General features: G+C 40.0%; 1 protein-coding gene across 10 annotated transcripts in view; it reads right to left on the bottom strand.

Moving 5' to 3' along the window:
• Window positions 1-13,705, bottom strand: part of Sytl5 (synaptotagmin like 5) — a 271,854-nt gene that overhangs the window by 112,290 nt on the left and 145,859 nt on the right. For all 10 annotated transcript variants that reach the window (XM_052742124.1, XM_052742197.1, XM_052741874.1 and 7 more), the window contains one exon: window positions 4,720-5,202. In XM_052742124.1, coding sequence (XP_052598084.1) covers window positions 4,720-4,838 — 119 coding nt within the window. In that variant the 5' untranslated portion in view covers window positions 4,839-5,202. The remainder of the gene's footprint in view (window positions 1-4,719; window positions 5,203-13,705) is intronic.

Consider the following 13,705-nt stretch of genomic DNA (forward strand, 5'->3'; position numbering starts at 1 on the left):
AATACATTAAAAGAGAGAACACTAAAATGGACATCATGGAAGAGACAAAGATGAAGACAGACTTGAGTACATATATGTATAAGGAATACAGCTGATTTTCTTGTCTATTTCTCTATCTAGAATATAACTTTAAAATAATAATATAAATTGAAAATAAAATAGTATACTACACATCTCTACAGAGAGATACACACAAATATATACACATATAGATTAAAAACATATAGAAGCTGAAAGACATTTAAGGAATTGCTCAACATCCTTAGTCATCAGGGAAATGCAAATCAAAACAACTCTGAGATACCATCTTACACCTGTCAGAATGGCTAAGATCAAAAACACTGAAGACAGCTTATGTTGGAGAAGATGTGAAGCAAGGGGAACACTCCTCCACTGTTGGTGGGAATGCAAACTTGTACAGCCACTCTGGAAATCAGTATGGTGGTTTCTCAGAAAATTGGGAATAAGTCTTCCTCAAGACCCAGCTATATTACTTTTGGTCATATACCCAAGGAATGCTCAATCTTACCACAAGGACACATGTTCAACTATGTTCATATCAGCATTATTCATAATAGCAAGAACCTGGATAAAACCTAGATGCCCCTCAACTAAAGAATGGATAAAGAAAATGTGGCACATATACACAATGGAGTACTACTCAGCAGTAAAAAATAATGATATCATGAAATATGCAGGCAAATGGATGGAACTAGAAAATATCATCTTGAGTGAGGTAACCCAGACTCAGAAGGACAAACATAGTATGTACTCATTCATAAGTGGATACTAAATGTGAAGGAAGGGATGGCCAGACTGCAACCCACAACTCTAGAGAGGCTAGCTAACAGGGAAAGACCCTAGGAGGGACACATGGGTGACCCTGCAAAGGAGAAGTGGATGAGATCTACATGAGTGGACTGGGTGTGTGGGGGGTGGCAGAGGGCGAGGAGTGGGGGATGAGAACATAGGGAAATGGGAGGGTCAAGCTGGAACAGGGACAGAGTGGGAGGGCAGGAAGGAAGATACCATGATATATGAGGACATCATGGGAATAGGAAGAGGCAGGGTGCTGGGGAGGCTCTCAGGAATCCATAAGGTTGACCCCAACTTGGTCTGCAGTGGTGACCAGCCTAGCAAATAACCTAGCTGTCATCATAGAGCCTTTGTCCAGTGACTGATGGAGGCAGATACAGAGATCCACGACCAGGCGCCAGCCTGAGCTCCGGGAATCCAACTGATGAGAGAGAGGAGAGATACTGCAGGCGAGGGACGTCGAGATCATGATGGGAGGACATGCAGAGATGACTGGCCACACTAGTGGAAGCCCATGAACTGTGGACTGGTGGCTGTGGAGCCCCCATGGGACTGGACTAGGCCCTCTGGATATGGAAAACGGTTGTTTGGCTTGAACTGTTTGGGGGACACCCAGGCAGGGGGATCGGGATCTGTCCCTGGTCTATGAGCAGGCTTCTGGGAATCTGATGCCTGAGGTGTGATGCCTTGGACAGCCTTGGTGCAGTGGGAAGGGGCTTGGACCTGCCTAGGCTCAGTGTGCTAGGCTCTGCTGACTCCCCATGGGAGACCTCAATTTGGGGGATGTGGGGATGTGGGGTGGCTTGGGAGAGAGGGCTGGGGGTGGGAGGAGGGAGGAGGGGGCATCTGTGGATAGCATGTGGAGTGAGTAGAAAATTTCTTAATAAAGAAAAATGAAAAAGACCAAAAAAATATAGAAAAGCAGCAAACTTATTTATGACTATAGTGACATTATTTCAAACAAAAAATAGTTCAAGCATGTATAAGTGCATTTAGCAGTCCAATGCTTGACATGTCTCCAAATAGCATGTCTTTATATGCCTGTTCCTACAATGTGCCTTGACTGTAAAACAGTAAAAATTACTTGAAGGAAAATTCTGTAAAATCAAATTTTAGTTGAACTTCATATATCTATTCACTAAAATTAGTAAGTTCTTGGTAGAAGAACTTTTTTATTATTCTGTGGGACTCATTAACAGCTTGAGTCCCATTAAGCAACTAGTATTTTCATACTGGGATTTCTTTGTGTATGTGTCTATGTGTGGATATATGCATGTGAGTGTTGGTGCCCAAGAAGGTCAGAGGTGTCAGATGTGCCTGAAACTAGTGTCACTGGCAGTTGAAAGCCACTCGGCCTGGGTGTAGGACCTGGAACTCAGGTCCTCTGTATAAGCAGTACACACTCAACTCCTGAGCCACTCTCTGAAGTCCCTCAGGCTGACATTTCTGCTAATGCATTAAGAAGCTTTGTGAAAATTCTATTAGGATTAAAACAAAATGTTTACCAAGCTAGAAGTCCAAGCCAATATTTCTCTGGGATTTCTATGGAGGCAGTGAGTCTTTCGGCTTTTGAGAAGGTCAAACTAATTTCATTTTTAGTGGTAGAAAAAAACCATAATTGCAGATTAAACACTTATACGGTATTAAATGAATATTATTCTTTGTACTTATTGGCCTCCCTGACTTCTAGGTTGAATGTATTATTATTGAAATTACATTCAATTCATTTGAACCAAATGTTTATCTTACTTGCTTTTCTCTAATCTTTCTCCTTCCTTCTCTTCCCCCAGGACTGAAATGAAAGAATGAATCTCCAAATAAAGGTGGAAGGCAGCGTCTTAGCCTGAGTGCATGGATTATTGATGGTACTAAGTTCAGGCTTTCTTAGTGGCCATTTCAGTGGAACTAGGCATGCAGAACAAAACAGTAAATTTGCACTTTAGTTTTTCAGTCACCACACAGAGAAGATCAACTTAAAGAACTTTTTGTCCATTTTTCATGTTTGATAAAAGGTGTAGTAACTTGGGATAATGGCATATAGCTGACAGAATGATCAGTAAATGCCAGGCTGAAGTAATGTAATGTTTTCTGTTCTGTTCCATTTTACTGATGGCGGTGGTAATACCATGAGTGTGTTTTCAACAGGGTCATCAAAATAGCTATAATTATAAAAGTATCTGCTATGGAATGTTCCCAGGCATGGCCACTGTTGCACTCACAACTGTAGACAGCTTTGATGATCAATAGGAGTCCTACACTAGATTGGAACCATTAATTTTCTGTGTGCAGGTAGGGAAAGGTTCACAAAGCCCTGCTCATCCCTGAAATTTTTTCACGACAGGGTTTCTCTGTGTAGCTTTGGCGCCTTTCCTGGAACTTACTCTGTAGCCCAGGCTGGCCTTGACCTCACAGAGATCTGCCTGCCTCTGCTTTCTGAGTGCTGGGATCAAAGGTATGCACTACCACTAACCGGCCTGAAAATTTATAAACAGCTAAGAGTTGCTACAGGAGAGAGCGTTCATGAAGCCACTTATTTTCCAGAATATATAGTAAGTTGAAGGTTGCTGGGGGAGGAGGTGAATTCACAAGCATGTATATCAGCTTCCTTAATCTTTACAGCAGCGCTATGAGGAACAATGTTATCATTATTGTTTTTGTTGATGAAGAATCTAAATGAGAGAAATTGGGGGCAGTAGTAGGCAGTTCTTCTATTATTACCTGAGATGAAAAAGATGAAAAAACTGAAAAAGAAAGAGATTTCATTCACTGGATGCTTGTTGGTCTTATAATAAAAACTCAGAGCCAGATATTAAGCTAAATGCTGAAAGATCAGAGAGACAAAGGAATAAGCCACAGCCACTTCTCACCTCGCCCACTCCTCAGCCTATCCTGTCTTCACTAATCCTCAGACTGCATGCCTCTGAGTCCTCAGCCAAAAGGGACTAGTTCCTGTCTCCTCCTGCCTTATATTCCTTTCTCCGCCCAGTCATTTCACTTCCTATCTCAACCTTCCTAGTGCTGGGATTAATGACGTGTGTGCTTCCCAAATACTGGGATTAAAGGTGTGTGCCACCACTGCCTGGCTCTGTTTCCAATGTGGCCTTGAACTTACAGGATCTCTGTCTCCTGAGTGACAGGATTAAAGGTGTGTGCCACCACTGCCTGGCTCTGTTTCCAATGTGGCCTTGAACTTACAGGATCTCTGTCTCCTGAGTGACAGGATTAAAGGTGTGTGCCACCACTGCCTGACCTCTATGTCTAATCTAGTGGCTGACTCTGTCCTCTGACCTTCAGGCAAGATTTACTGGAGTACAACAAATTATCACCACAGCTGTTTGGCTCTGTTTTTGGAGATTATTGAAAGATAAGATGACAAGAGCATGTAGTAAGGGATGCCTAACCACCTCATGGTGGTCAGAGCAAGAAACTAGTGTCCAATAACCCCTTTAATGGTCATGCTTTTAGTGACTTAAAACTTCTAGCTAGATTCTACTCCCTCCCATTGGGACAACGACCTCAACACATGAACCTTTGGGAGACACACTAGATCTAGATCTGTCAGGTTTAAATGTATGATGTCAGTCTATGGGCTTCCATGTTTGAAAACTTGGTCCCCAGATGGAGGCATTGCTTTGAGAGTTTATAGATGCTTTCTAGGCATAAGGCTTAACACAGGCTCACACAGGTGGAAGTTGAAAACTCTATAGGCCAGCTCTGCCTCTAGTCTGTTTTTCTGTTTTCTGGACTTCTGAGATACCACTTTCAAATATTTGGGCTACTTCTCAAAAGTCATAAAGTCCCTGATCAGTAGCTGTCTCCAGTGCGACTGTCACATTTCCAATTAAAATTACCACAAACAAATAGAAAGCAGTGAAAACGGGCCAAGCAAAAACCACGCATTACCTTATTCTCTTGTCTTCCACTTTTTTCAAATATTCATCTCTCTTTAGGACTCCCAGGATCATTTCCTTCTCATGATCTAATAAAAATGACAGATTGATGAACTCTGAGTTCTTAGACATGGTGTTTCAGCAGCAGTTCTGTGTGGCAGCAGTTGAATCTTCCAGAAGGCAAATGGATATTTACTATTGTTAAGATAGCCCCTGGCCAACCTGGAGTCACAGCTGTTCAGTTACAAGGGCTTTTATAAGGTCTCCACAGATTTGCTGACAAGTGCTGGGTATTCTTTCAGGTTACAGAGAAAACATGTGTTACTGAGATTACAGTCCACGAAAGTCATTGTTTGCACTGAAAAAAACAAGTCTCTAAAGCCTTTGCTATGGATACACAGTCAGCAGCTAAGACTCAGGAATGATGCTGAACCTTGATCTCTCCAAAAGCTTCAGAACAGGAAACAATTCCTCTGGGCCAAGAATGTAGAAAACACTGAAAAGGTGGAAAAAACAAAGATGAGAAAAATTAATTAGGTCATATCACACATAGCACTCATTCAATTACTTAATTTTTGAAACATTGGTGTACCTAGCTCACGCACAACTTTCAAATTAATAAAAAAACATGGACTCTGTGTGTGTGTGTGTGTGTGTGTGTGTGTGTGTGTGTGTGTGTGTGTGTGTATTTTGTACTAGTCACAGTTCTAGGTAATCACTGGAAACACTGGACCACATCCCCTCCAGGTACAGGGAACAGCAAAAGAGACGCATTTCAACTACTTCTCTTGACAACATAAGAAGGTCACCAAGACCTGGATCATGTCCTTAACTTTAGTTTTGTACCTGGACTCTCTTTTTATAGCCCCTTAAGAATGATGATAATCCTGAGAGGAGAGAGATGGTTCAGTGGTTGAGAGCACTGACTGATGTTCCAGAGGAACCAGTTCAATTCCCAGGTCATCTGGTGTCTGGTCACACCAGGATAAAAACTAAAAAAAAAAAATTTTTAAAGAACGATAATTCTTACAGTTGTTTGTCAGATTTGGGGCTTGCTACCATCTGAAAATACCATCCCTCAGGGTCCCTTAACACCTATGAATTACAAGCTACATAGTTTCCTTGGTTCTTGTCAGGCGTCTAGACATAACTAAATACCTATTCAAAGGCTGCTATAGCACAGCCAACTACCCATGATATCAAACTGACCTAACAAATGTTAGTCAATGAAAAAGAAGAGGATCTTTTTCAGAGCTCTGTAACTTTTCAAAGCCACTAACTAACATGTATGTTGTATTCAGAGTGTACCAACTACAACATTGCTGTAATGACTCCAAATTGAAATGATTCCTACAGACCAAGACGTAGCCCCGTTTGAGGAAATGTCCCAGATCCCTCCAGACTGGATTTACTCAAGGCCTTTTGTCTGTCTACAAAGACCATTACATTAGTTTGTGGGGATTAGAAATGAAGAGGAAGCAGCAAGGTCAAGGTCAAGGGAGACCCTACAGAAAATACAATGCTTGGCATTTTCTACCAGTGTCAATTGCTGCCTCTCCAGATAAAGTACACAATTTGCTTTTCCATCCTTGTGTGTCTCATCTGTTTTTAAGCTGAAATGGAAAAAAATAATTGGAAATTCAGTGACTGAATATATAATCCCTATAGTCCAGGTTCACTTGCTACATACTTTATACTAAAAATAAAATCAGATTTCATATGTCCTACATGCATTTTTTTTTTTTGGTTTTTCGAGACAGGGTTTCTCTGTGTAGCTTTGCACCTTTCCTGGAACTCACTTGGTAGCCCAGGCTGGCCTCGAACTCACAGAGATCCTCCTGGCTCTGCCTCCCGAGTGCTGGGATTAAAGGCGTGCACCACCACCGCCCAGCCTACATGCATATTTTACAGAATGTATTTTTTAAAATATTCAAGGGGTTGGGAATGCTTGAATCAAATTAATAGTTATGCATGTTTTGACCTGCAGATAGAAGTCTGTACTCTCAAAATCCATGAGTTTGTCCTGGGAGTAAATAAAGGAAGAGAAGGCTGACAAGATGAAATAGTAAAGGTGCTTGGTACCAGACCTGATGAGCTGAGTTTGTTCCCTACAACCTACATGGTGGAAGAAGCGAACCCATGCCAGTGAGTTGACCTCTGACCTCTACAAGTACATGCTGTGCACACCCACCCACTCATTCACTCAATAAATAAATAAATACATGTAATAATTGATAAAGTAAAGGAAGTAAACCGTGAAGTGACAGATAGAGGGGAATTTAAAGAATTTAACAGAAACCAAATTGAATCGACAGAATGTAATTAGCAATATGACCCTTTTGCTCTTATGTGGACTAATAGGCTAATATATTAGTACCTGAGTTGGTGTATAAAATGGTGACCAAAGATAGCCGGGCGGTGGTGGCGCACGCCTTTAATCCCAGCACTCGGGAGGCAGAGCCAGGCGGATCTCTGTGAGTTCGAGGCCAGCCTGGGCTACCAAGTGAGTCCCAGGAAAGGCGCAAAGCTGCACAGAGAAACCCTGTCTCGAAAAACGAAAAAAAAAAAATGGTGACCAAAGAGATCATAAGTAGTCAAAACTTCATCGAGAAAATCAGGCTATTTCCTCTGGAAGGCAGGACTGGACTGTGATTATAATTTAGTAAGATAGAATCTTACTGAAGATCCTGAGAACACAGAGTGGAAGAAAGAAGATGGTGAGCCTGGGCGACTAGATGGGAGACTTAGATGGGAGACTAAAGGAGATAGATGCCCCTACCATCAGGAAAGAATCCCCTGGCCTCCAAGTGGGAATAACTTGCTACCTGAAACACATGTTTCATGCTCAATGATGGGACTACTGTCTAGGAAAATTTCATATCATTAATCACTAAAATCATATAGCAACTCCCTTGCTCAAATTTCATTTTCTTCTAGATCCTTCTTAGATTAAGTTGTCTTCCCAGAGAGTTCTCCCTTCAGGAGTGAATCTTCTAGTCTTGTGTGCAGAACCCTCTGTGTTTAGTTTAGTTTGAACCCATATCTCATCCACTTGTTCATTGTGTGGTAGCTAAATTGCATTTCTGAGCATTTGCACTGAGCACTAACCTGGCTGCAATTAGTTTACCTAACTATGTGCCAATTTATGAAACCCCTCTTCAGCTAGACTGTAGCTCTACTTTGAGAATCCTTTACCACCAATGCCCTTTAACAAAGCAAAAACAAAAACAAAAACAATAACAAACAAACAAAAAAGTGAGGAAATGAGTTAACTATTCTCATCCTTTTTGTTAAACACACTATGAACACTAGTCAAAATAGAAGACATAAATTCATTTTTACTTTATTCTTACTTACTTATGTAAATAGAGCTATGGGCTTACATACTTCAAATGTGTATTCCTCCATGTGTGGTTAAAAAGCTTGATGAACTGGGCTAAACTCTTCTGCTTGGGACATTGGTCACTTTGGACATGTCATTAACTCTGGTGGTCATCAAAAAAGTTACATCAATAATTACCACAGCTTCAAACATGAGGTTTTTTTTTAAAAAGTATCTGTTTTGGACAACACACAGTAGAAAACAACAAGGGCTAATAAATGACTGAGTAAAAATATAGGTGTGTCTGAGTATATCTCATTACTATCTATTTAAAAACAATTTCTCTCCTCCTTTCTGTGTGTGTGTGTGTGTGTGTGTGTGTGTGTGTGTGTGTGTGTGTGTGTGTGTGTGTGTCTGTGTGTACTGATAGGTTAGTGGTCATTAGCTTATAGTTCTTTGACTATTAATAATAATGCTACCTTTCCCCACTTTCACATTGTCAACTGACACAAGTTCTGAAATCGAATCAATAACGATCCCTCAGCAACTAACTCAGCATCTCTGAGTCCACATCCGGCCTGCGCATGGGCACTTGCCTAAGACCCTAAGCACACGAATGCATTTGTCCAAAGGAACTAGATCTGGTAACATACACACATGTAATCCCAGACACCAGGGAGGCTGAGACAGGAGGATCACAAATTTAAGACCTACCTTGGCAACTTGGTAAGATTCTTTTAAAATAAAAAAGTACACTATATTTTGATCATATTGTTTCCCCTCACCCAACACTTTCTGGATCCTTCCCCCACCTATATTTTTCATGTTCTTTCTCTTTCTTAAAAAACAAAAACAAACAAAAAACACAAACAAACAAACAAACATTGAGTTCATTTTGTGTTGGCCAAATGAGGTGTGTCATTGAACAAAGAAAAGTTAGCAAGTTATGAAACACTCAATTATTAAGAGGTAGCAGTATAAAAGTTTTCACACAAAGATGCACAAATCAGTAAAAAGGCAGTTCAGTTATAAGAAATAGAAATTCTTCAAAATCCATCTATCAGCCAACAATATTATGGATGTTGAGAAACTAGTTCTATAATTCATATATAATTCACAAAAAGGTAATAGATCAAGAGCTAATGTTCTTTCTTTTTTTCATTTAAAATGAAAATATTAAAATTTATTTCATGGATTTGTTGTTTCTATTGAAATGAATTATTGATAGAATTGCTTAGCACATGCTCAAAAATATTTAGACCTTACCAAAGCTAAACAATGTACCATTAAAATAGATCCATTGAAAACATATCTCCATTTCATTTGATTTACAAAATACCTGCGGCATCTCTGGCTTCCTAGATTTTCTATGAAGACTTTTAGCAACTATTTACAAATACCACAGTCTATTATTAATAATAAAAATTTAATAGTACCAAGATATTTTTAAAATATATGAAGCCTACAAACTCATGGAAACTGAGTAACTCTCTACTGAGGTACCACTGGGCCAAGGAAGAAATAAAGAAATTAAAGACTTCCTAGAATTCAATGAAAATAAATGCACAACATACCCAAACTTATGGGACACAATGAAAGTGGTGCCTTCGTGAAGAATATGGAGAGATTACATGGAAAGACAAACATGGCATGTACTCACTTATATGTGGATATTAGTTGTAAAGTAAAGGATAACGTATTGTAGAAAATTATTTTAAGATGTGTTACATTTGTTTATGTGGTGTAACATTTGTTTAATGATGTGCTTTCTATGGGATGTGCTGGGGTAAGGGTGTCCTAGAGATTGAGGGAGTGGCCAACCAATGACTGGTCTAGCCTAAAACATATGCCAGGAGAGTAAGCCCACCCCTAATACTTCCTGGAGCACCAGGACCTACAGGCTGCATTTCCCAAAGACCTAAGATAGAACTAAACAAACATAATTGGAGGAAAAAGTGTCAATGTAATGATGCCTAACAATATTCTGCTATACTCTTAGATTGGTGCCTAGCACAATTGCCATCAGAGAGGCTTCATCCAGCAACTGATGGAAACAGATGCAGACCCACAACAAAACACTAGGCAGAGCGTGGAGAATCCTGCAGAAGAAGAGGATAAAAGATTGTAGGAGCCAGAGGGGCCAAGGACACCACAAGAAAACCCATAGAGTCAATTAACCTGGGCTCACAGTGGCTCAGAGAGAATGAACTGACAACCAGGGAGCCTGCATGGGACTGACCGACCTAGGCCCTCTGCATATATGTGGCAGCTGTGTAGCTTGGTCTTCCTGTGGGACTCCTAACAGTGGGAGCAGAGGCTGTCTCTGACTCTTTTACATGCTTTTGGGACCCTATTCATACTGGCTCACTATGGTGGTATGTGGCTAAGGGAGATATCTGATTCCAGTGCTAAAAGGAGATGGGTCTGAGGGAAGGAAGTCTTTCCTAAGGTTGTTCTCCAAATACCTCGAACGTATATGTACAAATAGTGATCAGTCCACAGTGTTAGCAATTCTTAGGGAAAAAAATCAATTGGGAAAGCTATGAAGGCACACATGATTTTCAAAACAGAAGACAGGCTGATATATAACAAGCCAAATAACACCAAAAGCTCCTTGGAATTTGGCTTCCTCTGAAGGAATTTGTTGATCCCTTCAGGTAGTGGCTTTGCCATAACCAGTTGAGTTCTTATAATATATTCCTGCAGCTATATGCAGCTCACCATGACCAGCCTTAACACACGGAGAGGTGCTTAGTCTTACAGCAACTTGATATGCCATGTTTTGTTGATATCAATGGAAGGCCTGCTGCTTTCTGAATAGAAATGAAGTAAGAGTGGATTGGGGAGTAAGAAAAGAGGGGGAAGAGGAGAACTGTGACTGGGATATGAACTAAACAAATTCATTTAAAAACTGACTTCTGCCGGGCGGCGGCGGCGCACGCCTTTAATCCCAGCACTCCGGGAGGCAGAGCCAGGCGGATCTCTGTGAGTTCGAGGCCAGCCTGGTCTACCAAGTGAGTTCTAGGAAAGGCGCAAAGCTACACAGAGAAACCCTGTCTCGAAAAACCAAAAAACAAAAAACTGACTTCTATAAAAATTAATATTCTAACCATTTTAGCTCATCTTCATTTCTCATAATACATGTGCACATATCTAGTAGTTATCATGTTCAGCCACAAAGCAGAAAAATATTTTGTTGAGATTTAAGGTCAATGGTGTTTTTAAAACATGATGTTCTATCCATTTGAGTATTTTTAAAAAATCTAAAAGAGAGCTTGTTGCAAAGCATAGAAATGTTCATACAATAGACGTGTGCAAAATATCAGAAACTGTCGTGAAGGAATGTATACATGAAGAAATCATGGGTTCTAGACTGAAGAGCCTTGTCTTTTCCTAATGGAGATAGAGATAAACAGAAAAAGCCATAATTGGTAAGACAAAATAACAGTTAAGAAGAAGCAGATTGTAATTCTAGGTTGTAAAGACAAGGTATGAGAAATTCACAAGAAAACACCCCCAGTTCAGGATATACTGTTACTTGCTGGCCTGAGGTATGGGTCAATAGGGAAGAAAGAAGGGAAATACCAAAGTAGTGAAGATTTGCTATTCAGATAGATCGCCCTGGACTTCAGTGTTCTGTGAAACTCTGTTTGGAAATATTTTCTCTATAAATACAGCAAAGGGATGCTGTATGGCCAAGCCTACAGAGCTGAACTCTATTTCAAACAGAGAAGCTCTGTTTCAACGTTTCAATGTTCTGTAAGTTGAATTCCTGATAGGATTTTATTTGAAGAAACAGATCCATGACCTTGTAAAGATAAAGAGTGTCCCTCTGCTATCAAGCTGTTGAATGCTTTTAAGCCAAGTAATAAATAATACAGGTTTTTATTTTAGACATGTATTTTGAAAGACCAGCACTCCTTGATGATTGGTTGAAGGGCCAGTCAGGCAAAGCATGAGGAGGCCCTTGAGAATGCCAGGTAGCAATTAGCAACTGAAGCTCTGTTATGGGAAAGGAAATGAGGATCATTATTGAGACAGAGGGGAATTAATTGTTGTAACAAGATCCTGTGACTAGCTACATGTGGGTGGTATGCAAAAGGGAATAGAATGACTCTGAGTTTTCCCACAAGAGATGCAAAGATTCTTAAATTTTTAATGTATGGAAGAGTATCTAAGAGTTTTGTTCATAAGTAGGTTTGTGATATTCTTATGTACATTAATTCCAGGGTTTTTGATTTAACATAATGTGTGGAAAGCATAGGGATGCTGATGTTAGAAATAATGTTAATAGAACTGGGGACTCTATGATAAGAAAAGATGAGAAAGAAAAGGTCATTGTGCTTCTGAAGCAAACATCAACAAAGATCTGTTGGGAATTTGAGATACGGAACTTCTAATCATCATCTTCGAGTTCATCAGAGAAACAAAGATTAGTGATATTTTATTGGGAAGCACTAGGGCCTGGATAATGGGTGGTGGCTTAATCTAAGCAAATCAGTGAAATTACTCAGAGAGAAAGGCAGTGCCAAGGGTAAAACCATAAGGAGCAGCAATCTTTAATGAACGGATGGAGCAGCAGGCATGACAGTACACACCTATAACTTCAGCACTTGGTTGACAGAGGTACAAGATCAGGCATTCAAGGCCAACTTGTGCTAGACAGTGAGTAGTACAAGACCAGCCTGTACCACAGTGGGACTCTCAAAAACAGCTTGCATAAGTTTCATAGATGACCTCCTATGTCTCCTACCATTTGGTCATACTTGCTTTCAAATGTTTTACACTTCTAGTATGGAGAATTTGAGCTGGGCACAGTGGTTAAAATTTGTAATCACAACATTAAGAAAGTGGAGACAAGAGAATCAGATACATAGTGAGTTCAAGTCAAGACAGAACTACATTAGATCATGTCTCAAAAACTGGATAGAAGAATAAGGAAGATAATGAAAAGGATTAGAGGTATAACTGAGTGGGTGAGGTAGTTGAGTGTATTGAGCTGGGAATCAAGTTTACCACTCATAGGTAATGGCACAGACCATTGTTACATTTAACTCTTAGCTAACCAATCGAGCAATCTGTTACAAATACCTCCAGGTGCAAAGAGTATCACACTATAGCTAGAAAAGTCACCATACCAATTAACTCAGTCAAATCCAGTGTTACATAATATCTTATTTAGCCTAAGTTTCTTATAATGTATGTTAGTATATCCTGGAATTATTTTTGTTTGTGATCTAATTACATGCAAGTCGAATGTTGTGCTTATAGTCACCTGAAACATGCTAAATTCACATAGCTGTAGACCTTGTCATAATGGAGATTATTTGGAAGGAAAAGTGGGTATTTAGAATAGGCAACCCCTTGGATTTAAAAAAGAAAAACAGGAAAGGGTTTGCATTTGGTTAGGAGATCTGAAATTATTATGAACTAAGATGGAAAGAAATAATAGTTCAAGATGGATGCCTGAGCAAGGCTGTGAGGGAGAGGATTATGGATGGTATGGCAGACTACTGGAATCCTGGAGAATTGCAGAAAGCCATGCATATTCCAGCATTAGTGCAGTGAGATTCTTTTCATAGGGTTGGAAATGAGTGAATGTTGGAAAATGAATGGAAGTAAGATCTTCCTGTGTCCCTGGAACACTTGGCAGGTAAGTGTTATGAAGTGTTAAAAA

Source organism: Peromyscus californicus, unplaced genomic scaffold (genome assembly GCF_007827085.1).
Source record: "Peromyscus californicus insignis strain IS unplaced genomic scaffold, ASM782708v3 Scaffold_10__1_contigs__length_136768540, whole genome shotgun sequence".
In the NCBI taxonomy this organism is placed as follows: domain Eukaryota; kingdom Metazoa; phylum Chordata; class Mammalia; order Rodentia; family Cricetidae; genus Peromyscus; species Peromyscus californicus.